Source organism: Physeter macrocephalus, chromosome 10, assembly GCF_002837175.3.
Source record: "Physeter macrocephalus isolate SW-GA chromosome 10, ASM283717v5, whole genome shotgun sequence".
In the NCBI taxonomy this organism is placed as follows: domain Eukaryota; kingdom Metazoa; phylum Chordata; class Mammalia; order Artiodactyla; family Physeteridae; genus Physeter; species Physeter macrocephalus.
Genome location: NC_041223.1, coordinates 50,609,870 through 50,637,829, shown reverse-complemented (window position 1 = coordinate 50,637,829; position 27,960 = coordinate 50,609,870). Strand labels below are relative to the sequence as shown.

Here is a 27,960-nt window from a genome sequence, read left to right as displayed (position 1 = left end):
TTAAAGTGGTATGATGATTTGTTTATTTATTAAAATGGTATGATGATTTGCTATTGTTTCTTTGTATGTACTCTCCCTAAGAGCCTCCAAAAGACAGATCAGGAGACAGACATTCTCAGGTACTTGTTCATAGTACCCTCCCAACACCAGTTAAACCTAACTCTAGCCTCTCCCACTGCGTTTCTCAAGGTGTGGCCCACCTACATTCTGATGGATGTGGGAGTACTTAAAAATGCAAATTCTTGAGTCCCACTCCATTCTATAAAATCAGAATCTTTGAGGCCGATGCAGGTGAACATGCATTTTAATAAGCTCCCCCAGGTGATTGTTACGCAGGTGGTCCTGTGAGTTTCCTGGCAGCCTTTTGTAAAGTCCCACTGAAATGTTCCAGCCTGGCCTCACCTGTGCCTTAGCGAATTAAGGGAAGAGGCTACACTTGGGCCAGAGCTTTCAACTGAAAACAGCAGCCTCTCCAACCTCACCCCTAACAAAGGGCAAGAGAGGCGGCCCCTACAATTAGCCAGAGGCCCCCAAGAGTCCGCTAAGTATTAATGGTCAAGATTCAGGGCTTTGAGGTTCAGCTGCTCCTCCACTGAACCTTGAGGAGTGGGGTTTTATTCTATTAAAGTTAACACTTTAAGCATTTCTTCTTCTTCCACAGACTTCATCTTGCACAGATATCCCTATTGGAAAAACATTCTTTTCCATTCAATCTCTGCTAATGTTCCCCTTTCCTCTCCTAGCTCAAAAATAGAACACAGAAGTTTTTCCATTTTAACCATTTATTAACCATCTCATTTATAGACATTAGCTTTTGAAAACAACTAGGAGTAAGGACTCAGTAAAATTCAACTCCTAAAAATTAATTAAATATTGATTTTTCAAACTGTCTTGTTAAGATTTATGGCCAGGGCTTCAATGAACTCTCTTGTGAGCAAAATCAGCGAGGGCAGTAACTCCTAGCTAAGCTCTAACTCAGGTAATTATGGGGTTTTTTCTCCCTCTCTCTAATTCCCCTTGTAATTTTAGCCATATAAACAGAATTAAGCCTGGACAAAGGAAAACAGACTCCAGGAAAAAATGTTTTCTGAAATGCTTTTTAGTTATTTAACTTGAAGGGATCTAATTTATTTTCATTTCATTTTGTATCCCAAAAGCCTGAACAGTATTTCTGCCAACCCATAAGTAGAATCTGGCAAAGGAAGCCCTTAAATTCTGGGGACTTGGCAAGAATCGCTTCAATAATCAAACTGTATGTTAATGAAATACATTATTTTGAAAGGTAAAATATCAAGGAAAGAGTTGTATTTTTGTTGCTTTTATACCAGTTTGTGTGTGTGTGTGCATGTAGCAGTAAATATAATAGAAACTATTGTTATAAATTTGTAAAATCTGAATCTCTAGATCCATAGGTTCTTATGTCATTCTTACAATCAGTTAGATGGGTAGATGATTAGATAGACAGATAGATAGACAGATAGATAGATAGATAGATAGACTGACTTTAAAACGTATTTTTTCTTTTTAAAACGGCAACTGTTGCTTAGATTAATTTTGTACTGCAAGCCATGCTTCCTGAAGGCATATGGTTCGGGGGTTGCCATAAAAAGCTGGATCTGGAGCCTTCCTTTAGAACAGAGCACTGGGTTTATGATTTAACTGTTTCTTGTTAGCAGCAGTGTATCATCTACCCCAGAACTCAGAGATGTAACCATGGCCTTTCACATTAGAAAACAATACCTAGTAAAACTGAGCTTGATGTTATGCCCACTCTACCCAAATACCTTGCTCTGTGCTTCTGTTCCCAAGCTCCTTTGGCCTGGGGAAGTTTACCCACCCCATCTGTCCACCCTGTTAGAGAACACACAGCTCTCTTGCATCCTAGCCATTCACCACTGTGGGGGGGTATTTAATTCAGGTTTGACATCCCAGCCAGTGCCTAGCACAGCGTCATCCACAGAGCAGGTACTCAACAAATGCCTGCTGAATTGAGGAATGAATAAATCAACTGATAAACATATCAAATGCTAGGCCTTCCTGTACAAGCTTGAACATGGATTTGAGGGAAATATATATATATATATATATATATTAAAGCAGTGTAAGAAGATGGAGGTGGAATTTGCTTAAGTACCTACAGAGGGGTTTTTTTTGTTGTTTTTTTCCCTTGCCCATTATGACTCACTACTGCTAACTATGAAAATTTTAGGTAATAGTGACTCTAATATTCTATTCTGCCAGCTTTGTAGGCTTTCATTGTCAAGATGAGTTCTAAATGAGGCATAAGCGTCCAAAGCAGCCAAAAACTCTGCATTACATAGAGAGGGGGAGGGAGCATTATTTTATGGAAAAATATATATATATATATATATATATATATATATATATATATATATATATATATATATATTAAAGCAGTGTAAGAAGATGGAGGTGGAATTTGCTTAAGTACCTACAGAGGGGTTTTTTTTGTTGTTTTTTTCCCTTGCCCATTATGACTCACTACTGCTAACTATGAAAATTTTAGGTAATAGTGACTCTAATATTCTATTCTGCCAGCTTTGTAGGCTTTCATTGTCAAGATGAGTTCTAAATGAGGCATAAGCGTCCAAAGCAGCCAAAAACTCTGCATTACATAGAGAGGGGGAGGGAGCACTGGTCAGTAGGATTCTGATTAAACCAGTTAGTGTCATCTCTGATGAGCCCCCACCTGCTGGTCTAGTGACTCGGAAGCACACAAAAGCACAGGACTTTAACTGGGTAAAATGACCTCTGATTACAAAACAGTTGTGAGGTCTGGAACTTTATCTTGTTCTTTCTAGAGGATGAAAAATCTTCTAGCGAGCTTTCACAACCGAATCTCTATTATTATACTCATCAAGCTGAATAATAATTATATGTCCATTTATCTACCTTCCCAACTAGTTTGTTAGCCACTTGAGGGCAGAGACTGTATTCCCAAGGCCTATGTTCCTGGCACATAGTAGGTGCTCAGTAATACTTGGTTAATAACAATTCTACACTAGTCTTAACAAAGTACAGGCTCACGGAGCTGGGAGGGACCTTAGAAATAATTTGATACAATCTCTTCGTTTTCAAGATCAGAAGAGCCAGAGCCAAACAAGCAAAATAAATTGCCCAGGGTCACAACATTAAACTACATCACAGGATGCTTTTCTTAAAGAATTTTTTCCCTCTCAGCCCATAATTCATGGGAAAACTCCAAGAGAGGCTTGAAACAACATTTTCATGCCTCAAAATCTTCTTCTAAGTTAACATGCCTTTTATAAGTTACAGAACATTAACCTGAAATACATATAAAATAGAATTTAGAGGCTTTCATGTGGTCAATTTATATTGGGGGGGGTGAAGCTCACAATTCTCAAATTCAACTCATAAATTTAACACCTCTCATTTTTCTCTAGGGCTTTTAAGGGCTTCTTAAAGTCATAGTTAAGAGATCCAGCTTCTTATTCTTCGTGTAAAACCAAACTATAAAATTAAAATGTCAGTATTTTAATTGTCTGTGTAAGTCCACCAAATTAATTTGCAGCAGCAAAATAAGATGAAATTATGTAAAGCACAGGGACCAATTTATCATCCCATTACTCATGATGAATTCAACAAGCTTCTACTTCCATGTCTAGGTGACAAATATTAAAATTCCTGGTTGTCTGACTGCATCATATGAGAAATGCGACTTTCTTTTACCCCTAAGCTAGCCTTCTAAAATTCCAGAAATATATGCTCTCCCCTGGATGAAAAACGGGCTTGGCCGCCAGTGAAGTCTGGGAGGGGAAGTAGGATATGCCAAGAGCGAGTAGGCCGAAGGGGGATCAGAAGACCCAGGGACACCCAGTGCTGTACCAGCTCCACAGTGCAGCCTCCCCAGCTACAGCTTCACAGGCAGTCTGAGTTTCTAATTTACTAGCACCTCTCAGTTCAGGGCGAAGTTTCCCTCGGGCCTTGATTTTCTTTTCCGTCTCTCTTTCCTCAGGATCAGGCTACTTGAGAATGGAACCTCCTAATTAATGTGTCAAGAGCCATAGACTCTCCTTAATGGAGGGTCTCTGCCTGCTCGGGTCGCCCAGGCAGGAGCTGCCACAGTGTGTTAAGTCACTAATGAAGGCCAGTGCTCAGTAATGATTTAAAGTGCCCTAAGAACAGAGAGTCTTCGGATTCAGTAGCTTCTCTTCCTACTGCCTGCAAAGCCTCCTTTACTCTCTGGCCTAACGCATCCCTGTCTGCCAAGCTTCTGTGGCAGAAAAGTGAAAAGGCAGACTTCTCCAAATACAAAATGGAATTTGAACCTCCAGATGATGGTTTTGGTTTGTGACACACTGGACTGCCTACTCATGGGCACGAATCTGTCGCTTCACATGGTTTTCCAAAACAATTTTCTAAAGTGGATCTTCAAAACACATCCGGATGAATCATTAAAACATCTCAGGGTGACGATCCTCCTGGAAGGGATAAGATGCCGAAGCAGATGGAAGGCATCTATTATATGCCTCTAAGTGAATGAATATATTTAAGCAGTAAGGCATCAGAAACTCTATCAAGTCCCTATCAGGAGGCACTGAGAAACTCCCCAGCCTTCTTTAAAAGGGGGTAATTAGCGGGACTTCCCTGGTGGTCCGATGGTTAGCCCGTGCACCACAACTACAGAGCCCATGCACCACAACTAAAGAGAAGCCTGTGCACTGCAACTAAGACCCGAGGCAGCCAAAAATAAATAAATAAATTTTTTAAGGGGGCAATTAGCATCTTTTACAGAGTCTCCATACCCACTTGTGCCTGAAACATAACCTGAATGGTGCTGATGTATCTCAGGAACCTCAAGGCTTCTTCATCCAGGGACCGAGCAGGGCCTGCCCAAGGCTGGAGGTCTATATGCCACCGGGGACCCTGTAAGGAGAAAACATAGGTCAGTGTGTAAGGTATCAGGAGCTTGGGATGGGGGTGGGAAGGATGCAGAGCATCAGGGAGGCAAGACTACTAGCCGCCTGCTAAACAAACACGGCTGCACTTTGCGGCACGGAGTTGATTCGGAGCTGCTATAGTTAAGGCCACATCAATCACAAGGGAGACAAATGAGGCCTGAGAAAGCCCAGCTACCAGATTAAGCAGGAGACTGCAAAAGCTAGAGGGGATGTCTGTCTCGAGCTTCTGATCAAAGGCAAACTCCACTCGACCCCATCAGGCTCTCTCAGCTGCGGCTTTGTATTACCCGGAGCCACTCCCCGTCGTGGAGAAAACCTCCCCTGCCTACTATGGTTTCCAAGGCTTAGAGCTTCAGAAATAGGTGCCTCCCAGGGGTCAGTTTTGTTGTCATGGTCCCATAATGCCTGAATCCTCAGGGCGCTTGGGCACCTTCCCCCCGAGCAAGCGGGGGGCGGCACCCAGATTTCTAGACCTCAGTGCACCTGTCATCTGGACCATGCACCTGCCAACAGTCCCTGGATCTGGCACTACCACGGCTGGCAAGGGTGGCCTTCTAGCACTGTGAGACAACCTCCAGCTTTCAGCAGAGGACATGAGGAGCTCCCAGGAGCAGGGGGATCAGAACCCTAAGCCCCCTTTTACAGCAAAGGGTAGAGTGGATGAAGGGCTGGAGGAAAATAGTGGTGATCTAGAAGAATCAAAAATGGGGACCCCTCCAATCAAAAGGAAGCACTCGTCATAAAATCCTTGCTAGAGCTCAAGTTCCCCGCCTATAGCTGTCACCACCTGGAAACCTCCGGAGGCTCACTGTGATCCCAAGGGCAGAGTACTGCCCACAGTGTATGCTGCGGAAGGGCAGGGGCCTGGGCAGGGAGAAGCCCCAGCAGCTGGCAGGGTGAACATCTAGCGTCAGGAGAGACTCTGGGGTCTGGGCACAGGGTTTCCTGCAGAGTGGTTAAGATGGGCCCCTAAACCCCATTTTAAGGTGAGGAAAGGGGCAGGGGAGGGTTCTGGGGACAAAATAAAGGGACTGTTCATGTACACACATTGTCCTCCAGTCAGGTACTGCGATGGTCTGAGCGTCTGTCTCCCACCCCAAATTCCTATGCTGAAATCCTCATGCCCAGTGTGATGGTGTCAGGGGGCAGGGCTTTTGGGAGGTGCTCATGTCACGAGGGTGGAGCCTTCGTGAATGGAATTAGTGCTCTTTTAAAAGAGACCCCTCATAGCTCCCTAGGCCCTAACACCATGTGAGGACACAGAGAGAAGTCAGACATCTGCAGCCCAAAAGAGGGCCCTCACCAGAACCCAACCACGCTGGCACACCAATCTTGAACGTCCAGCCTCCAGAACTGTGAGCGATAAATTTCTGTTGTTTGTAAGCCAGCCAGTCTGTGGTATTTTGTTATGGCAGCCAGAACAGCCTAAGACAGGTATTAGGGCAAGAACTGTCTGTCACCCACAAAGAAACATCGCAACAGGCTAGCCCTGAGGCACTTTAGTACATTTATGGTTTTTTTGCCCCTAAATGGGGTGGCCTAGGTGACTTGGGGTTAAACGGAAAGCAAGGAAGAGCGGGGGGCAAGCAGGTTAGTCAGTGTGAAGCCAAGTGTGTGGGCTTGGGGAAGAAGGGTACACTCTGGCATGAGGGTCAGAGATAAATGCAGACACTCTGTAAGTGGTAAAGCGTTATTCCAGGTTAGGCATTATGAGACTCATATCACTGCACCAAGTCCCGAGAACCCACAGCCTTAGTGGCTAGTCAGGTCTGCACTGCCTTATGGTGGCTGAGACCCCTGCAGTGCTCTGGACTGAAAGAACCCTCACTGATTTCCCACAGGCTGTCTTTTCCTCAGGAATCCTTAAGGCAGGGACAGTTTCATGGGCATGCAACCTGCACAGTCTTAGAAGGGCTTGTGTTTGGCTCAGTGCTGACACTCTTAATAATTTTTTAATAAGAGCCTCCACATTCTTATTCTGTGCTGAGCCCTGAAAATTATGTAGTCAGCCTGCCCTGAGGGGCACCTTTTTTTGGGAAACAGGCTTTTCGTATAGCTGTTCCTGTTCTGTGAAGGTTGAGTAGGCAAGAGACTCCAGTCAGAGACAGCCTGAGAACATTAAGTAATATATCGTCCCAGTTAATGGCTCCCACCCCCTATTTCTTTTTTCCTTCTCTAAATTAGCTGTTGATTACCATTCAAACAATACTTATTGAGTATCAGCCACTCTGTGCCAGGCACTGGTCGGCACACATGGGAACAAAACCCGGAGGCTCCTGGGAGGTGCTCACAGTCTGGTGGGGGAGACAGATACATACAAGATAAGTTTGACAGGGAAATGCTGAAACGCTAGGGAAAGTCATTCTTTCTGGGAAATTACTTAATTATGAAATCATAAATTATAGACACACTTTAGTACAAACGCCTCTTAGTTTTGCTTGGTCACACTCCTTTTGCGTCTAACGACAAAGGGTGTCTTTCCAGGTTGCCGCTGCTGTCAGCACAGCAACACAATGCTGCATGCAAGCTTGTCCAGCCCTGGAGTTTAAAACTCCCCACATCATTGTCGTGGGACCCTGACGAGGACCCTGGCACCTGGCCCAGGAGCCTCTTGATGAAAATGATAAAGTTCCCACATTATGGTTTTCCTCTAAATCAGGGATCTGTAAACTTTTTCTCTAAGAGGTCAAACAGCAAATATTTTAGGCTTTTCAGGCCATACAGTTTCTGTTGCAATTCCTCACCGCCTGCTGTAGCTCAAAAGCAGCCAAAGACAGTAAGTAAACAAATGGTCAGGACTGTGTTCCAATAAAACTCCATTTACAAAAACAGCCGGCAGGCTGGACTGGGCCTGCAAGGCTGTAGTTTGCTGACCCCTGCTCTATTTGATTCTAATTTGGTTGTAGACCAGCCTAGAGGAGAGTGTTTACTTGAAATAATGCAAGAGACACAGATTATGATATCTAGGTTACAAACAACTTTGTCATCTGGGTGACTGGGGAAATATCGGCCAGGTCCCAGCAGGATACAGTGGGAAGAATTTAATAGAGAGACTATTTATAATACAAAGGTGTAGGCAGAGTTTAGGAAACCAATAAGGAGTAATGCAATACCTATGGCTGGTAGCACCAGGGAGCCCTTACAAACCCTGAGCCTGAAGGAGCAAGGAGGAGGAGGGATTTGTGGAACCCAGAGAGGGAAACTGCACGGAGAAGGTGTTTCATAGAAGAACACAGCCAATCCCATCACATCCGGCCTTATTACATACCCACCCTAACTGTCAAATCGAAGGAGAAGCTAGAGAAGAGGGAGGCCGTGGTTGGTCTATAGGTCAGCCTACTGGGGTGCAGAGCAGGAGAGGCAAGTGGAAGGTCTCCTGCACAGCATCTTTGGAAAGAGGCACTGAGACTTGACCAGGGAGTCATTCATTCATTCAGTGGCCATTTATGCCTCGTGCCAGGCTCTGGGTTACAATTTAATATAGGACAGAGCTATGTACACCAATAAATGCAATGAAGTTCTGCAAGAGCTTTGACTGAAATCTGTGTAGGGCGCAACGGGGTCACGGAGAGATGAAGGACCCAAGTACCACTCCAAAATAAATGCCAGAAAATACAAGTGTAGATTATAGAAAGTAGTCTACAATGTGAGAAGCCCAAAACTCTCATTAAAGAGACACCTTAAAAACAGTAGAAGCACTTAACCTGGGCTAACACACGAAAGTAATGTCACAGATCAATAACAGTGAATCCATACGGTGACTCAACTTGACAAAACTATATAATTATCTTAAGAATCCACAATCAGTATCCATCTTGCTATCTGATATTTCTCAGTTTCACTGAGTGTTGACCACGACAAAGCTAAACGCGACAGCTGGAACGGTGAATAACGTAAGTTGAGGGGCCTCAGGTGGGGATATAATAGAAATATACAGCAGACAGATGCCCTCAGAAGTGCTCTGGCTTAATGCTTTGGTTGAGCTGTTTAAAAAACATTTCCCATAAAGTAATGTTCTCATCAGCATCAGTCTGACAGCAGTTTGTGATTATTTCTGCAAGGAAACCACTAGCTTTTATCATCTCTTTCAATTATCACTTGTCTTAATTCTCTAGTGCACACATCAATATTTGTCCTTCAAAGATCCCACAAGCAGAATTCTCTGAGCACCTTAAAATACCCATGGTTGGTGTTTACTAGTACAAGGCAAAAAAAACCATCTTTTTCTTTTAAAAAGATTTTATCATTATTATTTTACCCTCAAACAGTTCCCTAAATGCCAGGGTCCACTATTAGCCATGTGCTCCAAATATCAAATGGCCAGGACAAGGCTAGCCCCCTCACTCCCAGGAGGTGGGAAGGTAGATTCCCAGTCCCTTTTGTCACCCCCACTTCCTCTTCAGATGGGTGAAGGAGCAGGTTAAGCAGAAGGTGGTGGAGGTACAGTCACTGGGGTCACTGGGGGCTGGTCTGTCTGTCCCCGGCAGGCTTGAGCTGAAACGTAAAATGGAGCATACACGATGCGTTGCCACAGAGAAGGTCCAGGATCCTGAGCCCCTGCAGGGCCGGTGGGCGGGGTGGGGGGGGTGTTGTCCAATTCCTTTGCAATCTGTGGTCCGGCCCCCTACCTAAACCACCAGGCCAGTCATTCAAAGGAGCCCCTCCTGCAGCAAAGACAGCCATCCCAGGAAAGGCAGTGTCCCAGGTTTCTGAGGAAAGGCAGCAGCCCCCACCCCCTTTCGTCTGTGAAGGATTCATCTGGCACTTCCTCCAGGAAACATGCGTTGCAAAGTGAACTGGTTTCTTCTAACGAGGGGAAATGTTTTGATTATACAGAAAAAAATTCCAAAAATTAACACTAAGCAAAGGATTCTATACACAACTAACTCAGGTTGTTTGGGGGCTATTTTGCAGACATCTGAGCATCTCCTCCCAAAGGGTAAAAAGTGATCTCTGAGTCAGCCCAAGGTGGTGCACAGAGATGATGGATCTGGCTCTAAAGACGGCAGTAAGCACAGCCATGAGGCTTCCACATATTTTTATAATTTATGACTTCAGCATCAAATTTGTTTCTTGAAAAAAGAAAATGATTCTTTCAAGCCAAAGAAACTGAATTCCAAGATTTTACTAATAAAAGATAATGCAAAAAATAAAGCAATCTTTTAAAATACTCTTGCCTACCAGCCTACACGTATGCATATAATAGAAATATATTAACGCAAGAACATAAGCCCCAAGCAAAACTGGTTGCATTAAAAAATATATATGTACATATATATACACACACACACACACACACACACACACACACACACATATAAAAGCAGAGCCACCCATGACCTGAAAAGAGAATCATCGATTCTGCCTTGTGCAAAGGCTTTCTTTGCCTTGAAATATGGAACAACAGCTTCCTTCTTCAGAGGCTGTTTTCCCCACACCCATGAATGACCTCATGCAGGCCACACAGAAATTGTCCAATTAGCAACAGTTCCACCATCAGGTGTACAAGCAAGTTTTGTACATGCATGTTTTCTACTTTCTTTTAAAATAAGAACCAAAGAAGGAGTCTAATGGTCCCACTCCTCTGTGTTTCAATGCTACAGTTCTTTGGGGATGAAACTGTATGATAAGTGATTTAAATAATCAGTTTCTTTATTGTGATGGATAATCGGTAGAGTATCTAGGATATTTTTAGGATGTTTCAATACTCTCAAATGCGCATTCCCACAGCTAGTAAGCTCTTGAAAGGTTTTAGAACCATCAATTTTCTGCTGGGAGAGACGGCTAACAATTGATTTTCTGTGCTGTGGTTGTGCCTGTGGAAAAGAACAAGGTTGTGAGTCCTTGACTCAAACTAAACAGTACGCTGAGCCTGTGTGATGAGTTGATTTTGGGAAGCCTAAGCTTTCTAGAAAAAAAAAAAACAAACTCAAAACAAGCAAAATCTATTTATTTGGCAATTCTGCTGCAATTCTGTGCTAATTAAGAGCACCTGTCAGTGGGCAGGAAACGATTGAAGGAAATTGCTCCTTTTTAGAAGGAGAAGGGGTGCTGTGGGAGTTGTTGGGGGAGGCAGAGGCACAAAATGGTACCTGGGCAAAGCATGAATCCAGGTAAGCACCAGCCACTGTCTTTCTGGAATGCCCTGAGATAACCATGGTTTCTAGGACTTCGCTCGAATGGGATTAGGGGCTCCCAGAGTCTCTGGGTGGCAGCTCACGTCTCTCCCCACCAGTCTCATGTAACAGGACTTTCTCTCAGAATCAGCCCTGCTTTGAAAAGAGCAGGGGTCAGTTACACACTTTATGGTAACATTTAAAATTCAGGTACCCCATGCAAAAATTTCATTAAAAAAAAAAATCTCAGTTTCAGTTCTGGGTAACATGGATAAGCATGCCCGCACCCTGTGTCTGGCACTGAATACGGCAATAAAACCTGGACAGAATACAGAGGGCAGCTATTTGAGGAATCTGAAAAGTAAATACTGGCGGGCAGATTGAAGGCCAGAACTCAAAGTACCAGGAACCAGCAGTGAGGTCACCACTGTTTTTCTCCTGGTATCCCTCTCAAGCCCCGACTCAGGCAGCCGCACACTGGATGTGGACATCATTGCAGACAGAGAGCTCCAGGAGAAGCCCTCTAGTTCAGGCTCAAGGAGGGAAGGGGTCTCCTAATGCTCAGAGAAAGCAGGGGGCTTCCCCATTTCCCTCTCTCCTTGCATTTCTTTTCCTTCATTCTAGCATCCCAACTCCCAGGCAATCCCACTGCAGTGGTGGAAGCCACAGTGGAGTCCACAAGCACCCTAAAACTCTGAGGAAAGGGAAGTTTCTTCTCTGATCTGAGGTTGTGGCCCAAAACCCTGCTGAGTATTTTCTCTCTTCTCGGGCAGCTTGGCCTTGGACTTGGACATAGTCATGGGAAGGGTGCCATAAAACACAAGCAAAAGAGTAACTAAAGTCTAGCTTTTCTAGCCAGAGGTTCAGAAATGCAGGGAGCTAGATAATACAGTCAACCCTCAGTATCTGTGGATGCGGAACACTGGGGATACTGAGGGCCAAATGTAGTACGCCATTGTATAAGAGACTTGAGCATCCACAGATTTTGGTATCAGTGCGGCGTGCTAGAAACAATCCCCTCCTTACCCCAGATACCTAGATACTTGCATCTGCCCGTGCATCTGAACCATTAGCATATCAAAAACTTTGAGAACCAAGCTAACAGACAGACTTCCACCAGGTGCCAGACTGGCCACTGGTGTCATGCATGTGGGACAGATCTGAAGAACACTGCAAAGCTTTTGAAAACAGAACTGATAATGAAACCACAATCCATAGAAGACTGGCTGGAACTTGACACCTGAACCCAACCAGGTCAAGTGCCTGTAAGAACAAATATATGGACATTATCTATAGTATTTAAACATGACTCAGAGTCTCACGATATTACGTACAAAATACCCAGGATATAACCCAAAACTACTCAGCATATGAAGAATCAGGAAAATCCCATTTGGTGTGGGGAAAAGACAATCAACAAATGCCAATGACATGACACAAATACTGGAATTATTTGACAAAAACTTAAAAGCAACTATTACAGAAATACTCCAAGAAGTAATAGTGTACACTCTTGAAACCAAAAGAAACATAGGAAGTCTCAGCAAAGAAATAGGATATATAAAGAGCCAAATGGACATTTCAGACCTGAAAAATACAATAAACAAAATAAAAATCTCAGTAGATGGACTCAATAGCAGAATGAATATAACACAAAAAAGAGTCAGTGAACTTGAAGACAGATCAATAGAGAGTATCCAATCTGAACAACAGAGAGAAAAAATTATTTGAAAAAGAAATGGGACTTCCCTGGTGGCACAGTGGTTAAGAATCCACCTGCCAATGCAGGGGACACGGGTTTGAGCCCTGGTCCGGGAAGATCCCACATGCCGTGGAGCAACTAAGCCCGAGTGCCACAACTACTGAGCCTGCGCTCTACAGCCCGCACACCACAACTCCTGAAGCCCATGCGCCTAGAGCCCATGCTCCACAACAAGAGAAGACACCGCAATGAGAAGCCCGCGCACCGCAAGGAAGAGTAGCCCCTGCTCACTGCAACTAGAGAAAGCCCGTGCGCAGCAATGAAGACCCAACGCAGCCAAAAACAAAATAAATAAATAAATTTATCTTTTTAAAAAAATGAAAAGAGCCTCAGGGACCTGTGGACAATATCAAGAGGTCTAACACTCAGTTACTGGAATCCAAGAGGAGGAAGAGAAAGAATGCAGTGCAGAAAAAAATATTTAAAGGTATAATGGCTAAAAGATTCTCAAATTTGACATTAGATATAAACCTAAAGATTCAAGAAGCTCAGCAAACCCCTAACAGAAAGACACAAAGAAATCTATGCCCATACACATCTTAATCAAACTGCTGAAAACTAAAGACACCGACATCAACAAAAAGCTCAGTCTCTTTAATCTTGTGATAGACTTAATAGTGGGCCAGGGTCCAAATGGCTAGACGGGAAAGGCAGAGCCAGCCCAGCTCAAAAGGGCTTCTTACCCTGAGGTCCCCTCCCTGTCAAGGCCCATTCCCACCTCCCCAAGTCCATCTGCTAAATGTCTTTGGCAGCAGACAGCACACATACTGAAACCCAAATCCAGAGCACATTCTGAATCCTTTACCCATCAATCTGCCGCCTCTGCAACATTACACAGAGTGTAGGCTGGGAGGCAAGGGAACCAGAAATCAAATCAACTCTGACAAGAAAAAATGCACTATCATTCAAGCAGATAACTTTTAGGAAGACATTTTTTAAATAAAATAAAAAATGAAGGACAAGGAGGAATAAATGCTCAGCTCTAGATTTATTCTCTAAGTTATCCTGGTAAGTTGGAAAGAAATGCCAAACTAATTTGAGTTGGGTTTTGTTCTTAAACTGACGTCTTTAAATTCACTGTGTTTTCTGTGTGTGGCAAAACAGTTCAAGTCTGGGTGAGATTGAAACACACAAAGGGATGGTGAAGAGAATAAAATATATAATGTATTTTAGGTTTTTATCATTGACAACAGAAAGAGAAGCCAAATTCCTGGAGTAGATCCAGTGAAATGAAGAAGTTTTCATTCATTTTCATGATATAGAAACTATAACATCTGCATACACAGTAGGCACCCAAATGTCAAATCATGGATCTCACTAGGGTTACACACCAACCATGAAAGGAAGGGAGGAGTTTCATTTGTCTTATGAAAGTAAGATTATATAAGACTGTTTGCCTAAGAAAGCAAAAAGGAATGTAGAAGCTGCATTTGTCACATTTTTAAGGATTCTCTCTCTCTTTCTCTCTGGCACACACACACTCCTCCACACATATGCACACTGTATTCAAAACATATAAGTTCCCCAGACTTGGGACTCAGAATCTTAGAAGCTTAATATCATCTGAATCAACATCAGTCTGTTATGAGGTCATGGATTTACTTCAGTTTGAAAACTCCAGCCAGTTCATATCCCCCAAGTTATTTACCAGTTCCCAAAACATTACCCTCTCAAAATGGAAGGTCTGCAGGACCCCTATAAACCCATTTCAAGGATTCTTTTTTTTTTAACATCTTTACTGGAGTATAATTGCTTTACAATGGTGTGTTATTTCAAGGATTCTTGAATCCTGAGTAGCTGCCAAAGCCAAAGGAGACATGGAGTTAGCAGAGGGCAGGGAGAACAGGAAAACCACCAGGAGGGAGGGAGAGAAATAGAGAAGGGCAACAAGAAAATGGGGGGCATGAGAGGAAAAAGGGTTGCTCCCCCAATACCTGCTCAGCAATCTCCATCCTCCCCACAAGTTCACCTGGGACCCAGGGTTGTCAATAAGTGGTACCCAGGACCCTTTGCTGGCTCTCATGAGCCACATGAGCCTCAAACCTCATGCCAAATCACAAGTCCCCCCATGGGTTCCCTCAGTGTGATCCTGAGGCTGCCAGTCACGTCCATGCAGATGCCACCTTAGCCTCTCAGCCTCCGAACCTCTAAAGAGGCTCTGTGGCACAATGTTGAGCAGAAAGCCTGTCAGTGGTAAGGCTCAGTGCTGCCAAGCAGTTTCACAGGGAAAGTGTTTCAGTTCTACAGTCTAAACAAGACATGATTTTTATTACCAAAAAGAATTAAAATGCGTCACCCAGCATCACCAAGTGCAGGGAGATGGGGATCATGGCAAAAAGAATGCATCCCCGAGGCCACATCTGAGATGCAGAGCTGCAGCATCCAGTAGCCACCCCGCAGGCTGACAGAGGGAACAGCAGCTGCATGTGGCACAATGCAGAGGTGGGACACAAAGCCATCCCTGGAAATCAACCAGAGACACTGGATGATGCTTGGGTAGCCTCCTTTGAAAAAGGATGTAGCAAGCAAGACAAGGTGCTCTGCCGTTGAGTAGGACAGCCGAGGGTGGGTGGGAGAGAAAGAGAAAAATGGGGTTCAGGACCCCAGAAAAACCACACACCACGGTTCAAGGGTATCATCAGTTTCCTGATGAGGCTGTCATATCCCACTGACTATAAGCCATCGGTTGCACACAACTATTTATGTAGGTATATTTGTACACGTGTATGTATGCATATATGTGTTTCTCAGTTTTAAGTGTATGTTCATTCATTATTAACTAACTTGTCATCTTTATATTATCCATGTTTTATATTGTCCATATTGCTACTCTCTGGCCCTTTTGATTATGATATAGTATCTGGTAGCCTGAGTGAATCCTACTGACCATTAGAGATAAGACTCTGGTTCTGGGACATTCCTCACATGATTCTATATTTAGAGAACATTTTTCTGTCTGAGTGCACTGTAAGTTATAGTGTCTGACAAGTAGAAGCAGCCCAATAAATGTTTCTTTTTCATCTGTGGGAGGCTGCCAGCAGTGTAAAACAAGGCAAAGAGAGAGCTGGCTGGACAACTCTGGAACCAAAAGCACTTTAAGCTTCAAACCTAAATGGAAGCTTATCATTAAGTGGCCCTTTTCAGGAACATGAAGAATTGCCGAAGGAAACAGACCTTTTCGGAGGTCAATTATTACCTGGTTTGTAACTCTCTGAACTGAGAGTTCTTTGGTGAAAGAGAAAGGGACTCTCAAAGGTTAGAAGTGAAGCTGCCAAAGTGTCATCTGACCTTGGCCCAGTCCCCTTTCCCCATTTCAAACTGGAAATAACAAGAGTAAAGGGGACAGATTGTGAAAATAAATACAGCAGATCTAAACTGATGAAAAATATTGACCATATTTCTTAATTGTATGACAAAGGAGCACTAACACTCCTTGCATTAAAGAAAAACAAGCAAACTTCCATCCACAGGAAGAGCTTTAAAAATAAACAAGTTGGGCTTCCCTGGTGGCGCAGTGGTTGAGAATCCGTCTGTCAGTGCAGCGAACACGGGTTCGAGCCCTGGTCTGGGAAGGTCCCACATGCCGCGGAGCAACTAAGCCCGTGCGCCACAACTACTGAGCCTGCGTGTCTGGAGCTTGTACTCTGCAACAAGAGAGGCCGCGACAGTGAGAGGCCCGCGCACTGCGATGAAGAGTGGCCCCCGCTCGCCGCAACTAGAGAAAGCCCTCGCACAGAAACGGAGACCCAACACAGCCAAAAATAAATAAATAAATAAAATTTTTAAAAATATAAATAAAATAAATAAAATAAACAAGTTATAGAATTCAGAAGACAGAAACTATTTCTAGCCTTAAATTTTATTTGTTTCATACTAATAGAGAATCACTGTATTCAAAAAGACCTTAAGAGTGATCTAGACCAACTCCTTTATAATTGAAGAAAATGAAGCTTAGAGAGGTGAAGTGACATACAAGTCACATAGGTAGGAGGAGAAGGGCTGTGACTTGGACCCATACCTCTATGCTGCTAGTCCCATCGTTGCTCTGCTACACCATGCTGCCTTCATCCCAGGTCCAAGAGTTTTATCTTCCCCATATCTAGTTTTACTGTTAAGGTAGACATTTTATGCCCAATAGCAACTTAGAAGGGATTCCCAGGTGAAAACCACAATGGCTGTCTTGCACTTACACACTCATTGATGCAAGGGGTAACAAACTTATGAAATTCTTCATTCATAAGATGTGGAATATACTAAAAAATTCAGCAGTGGCTCTGAAAATGTCATAAACAATGAATCCTCAGTGAGTTAAAAAGGAGGATTAGAAAAGATTCAGGCCTTTCTGATGAATGGCAATGGTATATCTAAGTTGAGGCAAGGGCATCTTGAGTCCCTGAATGACAGCAAGAAGGTGAGATCTTGCCTCTCACCTCCCTCACCAACCCACACTGGGAAATATAGCATGAGTGATAAATATTTCTTCTTTTAACCTACTGAAATTTTGATGATGTTTGTTACTGCAGCATAACCTAGACTATTCTGACTGATACAGATCCCTAAAAGGCACTGGGTAAAAGATGGTTATCATTATTATAAATGCATCCCCACAGAACCTTCCCAATGCCATGCCATCAAGGACTGAATGGTAGGCTAGAATGGATGATTGGTCTTATGGAGATTCTCCCATAAGGAAAGAAAAGAAGTGTAACCAATGACAATTCATTGCCAAGATAAGACTCAGAGAAGTTAGGAAGTGCTCAGATAAAGACCATAAGGACATTGATTACAAAACAGATCCTGCTCTCTAGTCTGTTTCCTAAAAGCATCTTGCCCCTAACATGCCAGGCCAGGCCTTTTCCCTCCTACTAAGAATTCTCTCCCTTATTCCCTAGTCAGTTCAAATTCCACTTATTCTTCTGGATCCAGTTTTAGTCCCACATACTTCCCCCAAATTTCCTAATCACTCAAGCCTCTACTATACACAAAATAAACTATGCAAAGCAGGATCTTCAGCAACTATTGCTTATACTTCTCATTTTATACTTAATCAGATGTTTGTTATAATTTGTTTCAAGTGTGCCAATCTTGTTTCTCAAACCAGACTACAAGCCTTGTGAGGACACCATGTGTTTTATTTCTTTTGCATTCCCCCAGAGATATGATTCCAAGGGACATTTTTACATTGATTTAAATGCCAGGGAGGAAAGAACATGATAGCATTCTTAGGATTAAGGACAATTTTTTTATTACTTTTGAAGAAAGTAGGGAAATTCACTAGCTGGGCTTTATAGTAATATCTTAATCTAGCTAAATATAAATACTATTTATTTAGGTGGAAATAAATTATTATCAACCTTAAATGTCTTTGATTCAAATTAAAATAAAAACAGAGATGACAAGAAGTTTAGCAGGAATTCTGAGAGAAACTTTGGAAAGCATTGTTGAAAAAAAAAGAAAGAAAGCATTGTTGAGAATTTAAGACATTTCATCCAAAATTAACATTTGTTTTGGTACATATATACAATGGAATATTACTCAGCCATAAAAAAGAATGAGATAATGCCATTTGCAGCAACATGGATAGACCTAGAGATTATCATACTAAGTGAAATAAGTCAGACAAAGACAAATATATGATATCACTTATATGTGGACTCTAAAAAAATGATACAAATGAACTTACTTATAAAACAGAAATAGAGTCACAGATGTAGAAAACAAACTTATGGTTAACAGGGGGTAAGGGGGGAGGGATAAATTGGGAGATTGGGATTGATATATACACACTATTATATATAAAATAGATAACTAATACGGACCTACTCTATAGCACAGGGAATTCTACTCCATACTCAGTAATGGCCTATATGGGAAAAGAATCTAAAAAAGAGTGGATATATTTATACATGATTCACATTGCTGTACACCTGGAACTAACACAACATTATAAATCAGCTACAATCCAATAAAAATTTTAAAAAATATTTAGAGATTCTGCAGATTAAGGGGAAGCTCCTGATGTAGTGTGTTAAAGAAGTAATTTTTCATCTCTGGAGACTTGGGTTCAAACCTCACTGAACCCACAAGAGAAAACAGGTTTTGTGGCCTCAGTCCATCCCACAATTTGTCAACATCCAGCAGGAGCAAAATCCTTCCCGAAAGCCATTAATCAAAGAAAGTGGAGTCATCAGAGCTTAGGATTTACGGGATGTGGGGAAGCTAAGAGGCTACAGGTGACACTGTCGGCCTAGTTAGAAACGGGTTCTAGGACACAGGCTCAAAGTTGGATAAAGGTACAGACGATAACATTGCCTATCCTTCCACTTCCCCCTCCTCCACCTCTGGCAACCACCCATCTACATAGTATCTCTGGAGCTTTACCCATTCTGGACATTTCACATAAATGGAATCATACAATGTAAAAAAAAAAAAATTTCTGTTAAATCAAAAAAAAATTTAGAGATTCTGAAGGTAAAAAAAATTAACATTTGTTTTGATAGAAGGGTAAGCTGGGACGAAGTGAGACAGTGGCATTGACATATATACACTACCAAATGTAAAATAGCTAGCTAGTGGGAAGCAGCTGCATAGCACAGGGAGATCAGCTCGGTGCTTTGTGACCACCTAGGTGGGTGGGATAGGGAGGTTGGGAAGGAGACTCAAGAGGGAGGGGATATAAAAAAAATTTTTTTAATTAACATTTGTTTTGATAGATTAAAAGGTTAATTAATATTTATATACTGGTTATAAAATTTAAGTTAAATCTGTACATATTCTATATCTTGAAATCATAGTTAGGTTTTATCCAAATCTATTTGTTAATAAGAACACAGAGCTTTTCTATAAAATTGAAAGTTTTTTTCATAATTCTAAAGATTGTTGGCATGTAACCTTGAAACTATAAATATTTGTTATTGTAAATTTTGTTAAACGCAGAAAAATTAAATGCTCAGGTAAAGGTGAAAACTATGTTTGCCATGGGAGGTTGATCCCACAGAGCCTTGTAGAGATTGACCTTCTGCTCATAACTGCCCTGATCTAGTTCTAATCATTCAATCTGTACAACAATGCTGTGTAGATCCTCTTTTTTTAAATTAATTTATTAATTTATTTATTTTTGGCTGCGTTGGGTCTTTGTTGCTGAGGGTGAGCTTTCTCTAGTTGTGGCGAGAGAGGGCTACTCTTTGTTGCAGCTCGCAGGCTTCTCACTGCGGTGGCTTCTCTTCTGATGGAGCAGGGGCTCTAGGCACACGGGCTTCAGTAGTTGCAGCGCAGGCCCAGTAGTTGTGGCTCGTGGGCTCTAGAGCACAAGCTCAGTAGCTGTGGCGCATGGGCTTAGATGCTCCGCAGCATGTGGGATCTTCCTGGACCAGGGCTCGAACCTGTGTCCCCTACATTGGCAGGCAGATTCTTAACTACTGCGCCACCAGGGAAGCCCTGTAGATCCTCTTAAAGGTAAATAAATGCATTCCTCACTGTAGGAATTTATTTCATAAATAAAATAAACTCCAACATACTTTAGAACATAGTGCACAGTTTTTATTTTCTTTGACATACAATATATTACAGCAGAAGCACTCTTAACCTGTCTCCATAAAACCCACTTGTCAGATGAACTGACACTCAGTATTTACTCTACCTGTGTACTCCTGCTGCTACCAGTTTAGTCATATTTTTACCAGGAGTCATTTGATTTGTTCCCAAACCAGTTTATATCAGTTGTACAAGTTACTGAAATTATATAATTTAATTAAAATTTAAGTAAAATGATTAAATCTGTGCACAGAAAGAAAACGGGTTCTCTTTTCTATAAAAACCAAGTCGAGAAAAGCTAGGTGCTATTTTTAAATACTGTTGCATTAGGCATGGGTGAAGTAACTGTAAAAGAGAATAATAAAATCACTAAAATCTAGAGATTTTAGTTCTGAGTTCTGCACTCAGATTGCTTTCACAAGTGTCAAATTCTTGCTCTACTTTAAAGAAACCAAAACTGAAAATGGTGGGTGATGCAGTTCAGATGGGTTTTTTCAAGAAAGACCAGAACTCCAGCAGGGGATTGTACTCACAACAAAAGACTGGCAAAAGAATGCACTTGCATATGTTTTAGTTAAAATAGGCTGTGTGTATACTTTTGGGGATTCTCTATTTTAACCACCTTCTATATAACTAACCAATTACTGTGAATTGGTGACTATGGATATGGGTCCACTTGCTAATTATATCGTTTTAGAGATTCCATAAGTGCATAGTTAGACAGTACAACATTACCAATTAGCTTAGATGCTGGACTAATGATGGTGCATAGCTGGAGAAATATAAACATAAAGCAGGACTGTAAACAAGGCAGAAGACTGGAAGAGATGACCCATAACATAATAAACATAAGCTTCTCAAGAGGCTATGAATTTTTCTGCCTTAAAAAATTTTTTTAGCATTCAATATTTTAACAGCATAGAACACGCACTTATTTACAAATGAAAAAACATAAAAATCAATACCAGGGAGGAACCATTGGCTGCTATTCTGAAAACAAAACATGGCTCTTCTTCAAGGTGTAGCCTGAGACCCAGGAGAGCAGAAGAGGCCATCAGTAGGATTGTACCTCTCAGCACCATATCTCAACACCAGGCCCCGCCTGGGCTGGTCCCGACTCTACCGGCTGTTAACCAGGACTCCGAGTTCCACCTTCTGAGGGAGCTCAGCCCAGCCAGCAGTGAGATGATTCCAGCAGACAAAGCACATCACACGGGAGCACCCCTCAGTTAGAGATGAACACTAGTTATTGGAACATTTATCCCAACTTTAGGAATCAACCGTCCCAATCATAATGGAACCTGTCTTAACCCAGCACTCATGCCTCCCTCAGGGAGGAGGTCTTGGGTAGGGAAAGCTGAGGCATCTGTATTCTGAAAACGCCATGAGTGATTCTGATCCACTCTCAAAAGAAGAATTTTTGTGAGGCCCATGAACCCCCTGAAATCAACTGTAAACAAATGTATATGCAAACAGATGTTCAGTATTCTGTAACGCTTATCCATAGCTTTCATCTAATTGTTTTCACCAAATTTTCATAACTCAAAAATTGTGAAGACTCATTGTTCTGAACTCGATTCAAGTCTTCACCGCACTAGCTGTCTACACAATCCAGAGGAAATCTGAGAAGCAGCTGAAGACAAGCATTCCCTGTACAGAGCCTTCCTGTTATATTTCTCTTTTTTGCTCTAATTTTTTTTCCTCCAAACTCCAATCTGTTCCTATTTCTTCACTTCTATTTTTAAATTGAAAATTTTTGGCTTCAAAATAACTATAATCTAAGAAATCCTCTGATAAAAGACACAGAAAATTAAATTTCCAATTTCCCTTACTCCACTTCTCCCACTCTTATAAGGTTTTGTTATTGAAACTTTTTTAAAAACCTTAAGAGAACTTTTGCTCTGTTTTTCCTATTAGGTTAATGACTTGACCAAACATATGTGCCTTTATTTTAATTATCAGCATACTGGATTGCCTATATTTTTAAAATAACGAATTATACATAGAGATAGTACTCATAACAAGGAAGAATACAACGTTGTATGTGTTAAACAGGCTCCGATCTGTGCTGGTGGTTTGCTTTTTATAAATAAGAACATTCTTTGTCCAGGAGGAAGGCCTAGGCACTCAGATTTTCCAAAACAATTCTCTGTATCCAGGGCACCCAAAAAAATTCAAGCACTTCAGTTTCAAAACTGATGTAGCTGTCTGCTCCTGATTGAGGTTAATGTCCTCTAAGTGCACATTAGTTAAATAAGCCATTTTTTACTATTTCTGTACAAAATGAATATTCACTATTCAAAAGAACATTACCTATCATAATTATATAATCAGTTCAAATTTGTTCTTAAGTAATGTAAGGCATGCTTGAAATTCCAACCTGATAAAATAGCTAAAAGTAAGCTTTAAAATACATTATTTGACTTGGAAAATAACTAAGAAGTCTTTGTATCAAACTTAACATCTACAATAGTCAACATATTTTTCTGAGATCCAGACTTCAGCATGGAGGTAGCCATAGTTATATAATAGAAACAATACTAAATATGACCTCAGCCAACTTGGGTTATAATCTCTATTTACCTTGAACTAATTATTTAAACAGATTCCTTCTTGGTGGAATGGAAATAACAACCATCTCACTCATAAAGCTACTATGAGAGCCACTTGGGATAACATCAGAGCAAGCCTTTGGAAGCTGGGGAGAGTTGTATAAAAGCAAGGTATCGGTATAACTGCTGTTCCCTTTAACACAAATGTCCTCCAAAATGTATAAGATGCTCCCTGCACACAAGTCATGAATGAGGTGACAAGGGTCATGTGGGTGAAAATGAAAGTGAGAAAAAGAAAGAGCCAAGGTAACTGAAGTCCTAAGCAGAAGAACTCACTCATAGAAGAGGTGCAGTGGGCTGACCCGTGCTCGGCCACCTCTTTTGACAAACCCCCGGTGCTCTGGGTCAGAGCTCTGCGCAAAAAACTGATGCACTAGGAGGCCAGCAAGCTCACAGTGATGGCAGCTTCAGCTTCCCCCTTATCTAGCAAGCAGCTGGTTCCTGGATTCCTAATGTAGGGCTGCATGTGTCTGATTCTGCAATGCGTCTGCCACGCCTGGGGAGCTGATGGGAGGGTGAGCACCGTGCAGTTCACCAGTAGCCAAGTGACCACTCCTGAGAGGCCAAGCCAGGTACTTCCTAGAGAAGCAAGCCTGTGGACTCTGCCCTTCTGTTGAGCATACCCATGCCAATGAGTGAGCACCATCAGGCTGGGGTCCCAGGGCTCTCTCACTGTTAATTTACCTTTATCCTGACAGAGCGAAGCATGTGGTTTCACACCTGCCATTCATTCCACGGGCTTCTGAGAATTTTTTTTAACTGAGATATAATTCACACACCCTAAAATTTACCTTTTTTTTTTTTTTTTTTTTGTGGTATGCGGGCCTCCCCCGGCTGTGGCCTCTCCCCTTGCGGAGCACAGGCTCCGGATGCGCAGGCTCAGCGGCCATGGCTCACGGGCCCAGCCGCTCCGCGGCATGTGGGATCCCCCCGGACCGGGGCGCGAACCCGGTTCCCCTGCATCGGCAGGCGGACGCGCAACCACTGCGCCACCAGGGAAGCCCCATAAAATTTACCATTTTTAAGTTAACAATTAAGTGGCTTTTAAATATATACACGGATTAGGCAACCATCACCACTAATTCCATAATATTTTCATCACCTCAAAAAAAAAAAAAAAAAAACCATTTCCAGTAGCAGCCATTTCACATTCCCCTCTTCCCCCAGCCCCTAGCAAACACTAATCTACTCCTGTCTCTATAGATTTGCCTATTCCGGTTATTTCATTAAAATGGAGTGATGCAACATGTGGCCTTTTGTGACTATTTTCTCTCACTTATCATGTTTTCAAGGTTCATCCACATCATAGCATGTATCAGGACTTCATGCTTTTTATAGGTGAATAATATTCCATCATACAGATATACCACATTTTGTGAATGCATTCATCATTTAATGGAAATTTGGGTTGCTTCCAACTTATGGTATTATGAATAGTGCTGCTGTAAACATTCATTTATACTATTCATACAAGTTTTGTGCAAACATGTTTTCAATTCTCTTGGGTATGTTCCTAGGTGTGCCATTTCTGAGTCATTTCTGGGCACTCTTGAACCCTAAAGTTCATGTTAGCACCCTCTATGCAAACTAATTTCCATGGCAGACAGAAGGAAATATAGTTCACCAGGGATGCCAAAAGCCAAAGGAAGTAATGAAGACACGTATGAAGGAAAAAGGAAGTTCTGCACGAAGCAACATATTACTGTTCCCAAAATGTCACTAGTAATATATTTCCCCTATATCACAAAACAGCAGTAGCCACAGCCAGGATGAGGGGACCAGCACTGGACCTAAGCTGGCACAATCAACAGGTAATGAGTGCTTACTACATACATCCAAGGCACTATGCTGAGCACATTATATAGACTGTCTAATAGTAGAGAGGATGTAGGAAACATGATTTTTTAAAACAAACACTGATTGCAACCAATTCTGCTTTCCTGCCAGAGTGGTATAATTCATCTCTATGCCAGGCCTGGAAGGAGAGGAGAAAACTAAACTGCCTGAGTAAGAAAATGACATGCATTTGGGATTTGTTTGCTGTAAGTTCAAGAGAATAGAATGGGAAGTGATGGTCTTAAGGCTTGAAAAATGGAAGAAAGGGATTGATGTGTAGATAAGAGAAGGCAGGATCAATGGTATAGGAGGCTAAGAAGAAAAGATGCCAGTAAGAAATTCCCAATGGGCAAGAAATCTTTAATCAATTTTAATTTGAATTTGTTTGGAACTTCATTGACATCTCTATTACCCTGAGACCTTCAGTAATGCCTGCATCATTCTGGGGGATAAAAGAAGTGGGCAGAACAGAACAGAGAGGAGACAGCAGTGGCCAGAGGTAAAACACTGAGCTAGGAGAGTGATCAGAAAATGTAAGCCCCAGATATTATCAGAACATTGAGGGGAGGAAAGGTACTGGACCTCTCACAGCACATGGCTCAAACCATCTTAAGTATTAAAGAGTGAACCCAGAAGCTGGAAAAAATATGGTCATCTGACTGTCATAATATAATCTCAACAAATCTATATGTGTGTTAGAAAAGGTGGGTAACAGGCAGTAGTAAGCAAACACCAGGATTTAAACCATTTTAACATTCACTGCATGGCAGTGGTCTCAAAACAAAGACCTTGGACAACTATGATGACATTCCCATGAATGGTTACAGAGGACCAAAACATGTTCTCAGTATCACTGCTGGAAGCCTAGGACCATTCTTGTCATGTTGCGGATGGCAAAACTCTAGCACAAGAGTCTCGTGTACTGGACTGGGGCAAATGTAGGTTGCCCTGAGGCTATTTCCACAGCAGGGGTTGGCAAATGTTTTCTGTAAAGAGTCAGATAGTAAATATTTTAGACGTTGAGAGCCAAGAGGCAAAATCAAGGATATCAAGTAGATTCTTACATAATAAGAGAGAAGATAAATTTCTACATTTTTATTGATAAAATTCAACATCTAATAAGAATTGTGCAGAATATTTTGTAATATAGATATACTATATTACTTTTGGATAGTATTTTGCTTCATTGGGGTTCAAAGTAAGTGTTTCCTACATCAAGTCATCTGCAAATGTTTATCTATAAAAACCATTCTTTACTCATGGGCCATACAAAAACAGGTACAGGCTGGATGTGGCTTCAAATATCTGTAGTATAGTCACTGTTGTCTGAAGCAAAGTCAAGGCTGGGAGCTCTGTTCCAAGAGTGTAAAGCCCTGACTCAGAAATTAGAGATCTGCAGGGGGCTTTAGAAAAGCTCTTGAAAGATCCAAATGTTCCCCAAACACTTTGGTCCAGTACCCCAGAGGACTGAAATAACCGTTTTTTAGTCCTATTTACTAAGCACCTGCTTTGTGCTGATGCTATCATAGTCTCTGGGGATAGAGTGGTGAGCAGAACAGATGAGCCCCCTACCTTCATGGGGGATGAGACTGCAAACAAGAATTAGAGAAGGAAAAAATATCAGAGAGTGGGAATGCCATAGAGAAAATAAGAGAAGGTATTAGAAGAGCAACTGGGATAGGGAGCTACTTTGGATAAAGTAGTTTAGTAAGGAAGCTCCTTTTCCTCAACATTCTTATCAATCTTTGTTTTATCAGACATTTTGCACTGTTCCAATATGATTGGGGGTGAAATATAATCCCATTGTGTTTTTATTTGCTTCTTCTGCTTATTGGTAGGATTTATCATCTCTCTGCACTCACATTCTCTCTTTCCATATTATTATATTATATTGTTATTTGATAGTTATATATGTGTCATATATATATGTCTTCCAGGTTCCCCCTTCTGATAACTCCTAGTTAATGCCCTGTTTGTTTTACTGTTCAGTTGTTTATCTTTTTTTCTTATTGTTTTTTTGGGTTTTTTTAAACTTTGAAATATTAATCCTTTATTCGTGATATGCATTGCAGATATCCTCTCCCAGCCTATGACTTGCCTTTTAACTCTGTGGTGTCTTTTGTTTACAAGAAGATTTTAATTTTCAGCTGGTAAATGATCTATTTGATGTGAGACTTGGTTGTTAGCTGCCCATTTCATTGGGCAAATTGAAAGAGTCATGGATTGTGAGTTTAAACCTTCATCCCATCCCTTTTAGCTATGTCTTACTCACATTTATTAATGTCTCTAGCCTCAGCTCCCTCATCTGAAAAATAAGGACAATTCCTACCTCGCAGATTTTTTGTGAGAATTAAGTGAAAGAATACTAGCATAGTGGCCCCCTCTATCAGATATATGATTTTCAGTACTTTCCCACATTCTGTGAATTGTCTTTTCACCTTTTTTTCCCCACACACACACTGTATTTTATTTTTACAAGAGATAAATAAACCGACACCAAGCATTGTAAATGGATGACCACAACAAAAGCAACAATTGCAATTACCAAACACGAAACACACTCATACTCCCCACCCCACTCTTAAACTGTAAGCATCTTGAAGCCCTTACAGTCTGCAAAATACCACGTGCAGGGTCAGTACTTAGATTTACTTTATTGTGTTGGTTAAATTGAGTTAGTCTTTAAAATGCATACAAAGTACCAAGTAGAATAATATGCACTTAATTATTAGACTAAAATGTGGAAGACAGAACCAGAAAAACAGTTTAGCGATTAGCTCTTTAACCCACAATTACTCCAGTGGCCCCTCCTGAACTAAAGAAGCAGCAGAGTTACAGTAAGTGGCAGTTAATAGGAGATTTGTAAACATTCTTTTGAGTGAAAATTGTATTTTGAAAGCTTGGAAACACATTTTATACAGTCAACCCTAACATGGACCAAAATTATTCAACAGAGCAATGTTGTAAAAGATATTTGTAATTGGATTTAAGAGAAAAAAATCACAAACTTATATGAAAAAGTCTTAGCAATTTTATAATAAATGAGTTACATGGGCTTCCCTGGTGGCGCAGTGGTTGAGAGTCCGCCTGACGATGCAGGGCACACGGGTTCGTGCCCCGGTCCGGGAAGATCCCACATGCCGCGGAGCGGCTGGGCC

At 41.7% G+C, this 27,960-nt stretch overlaps 1 protein-coding gene and 1 long non-coding RNA gene across 2 annotated transcripts in view; one reads left to right on the top strand and one right to left on the bottom strand.

The window, feature by feature from the left end:
• METTL24 (methyltransferase like 24) overlaps positions 1-27,960 on the bottom strand; it is a 115,352-nt gene that overhangs the window by 73,796 nt on the left and 13,596 nt on the right. The window contains exon 2 of the mRNA XM_024115565.3: positions 4,810-4,908. Coding sequence (XP_023971333.1) covers positions 4,810-4,908 — 99 coding nt within the window. The remainder of the gene's footprint in view (positions 1-4,809; positions 4,909-27,960) is intronic.
• The window catches only part of LOC114486975 (uncharacterized), a 48,043-nt gene continuing 26,292 nt past the window's right edge, over positions 6,210-27,960 (top strand). The window contains exons 1-2 of the long non-coding RNA XR_003681492.1: positions 6,210-6,298; positions 22,960-23,077. This is a non-coding gene — a long non-coding RNA (uncharacterized lncRNA). The remainder of the gene's footprint in view (positions 6,299-22,959; positions 23,078-27,960) is intronic.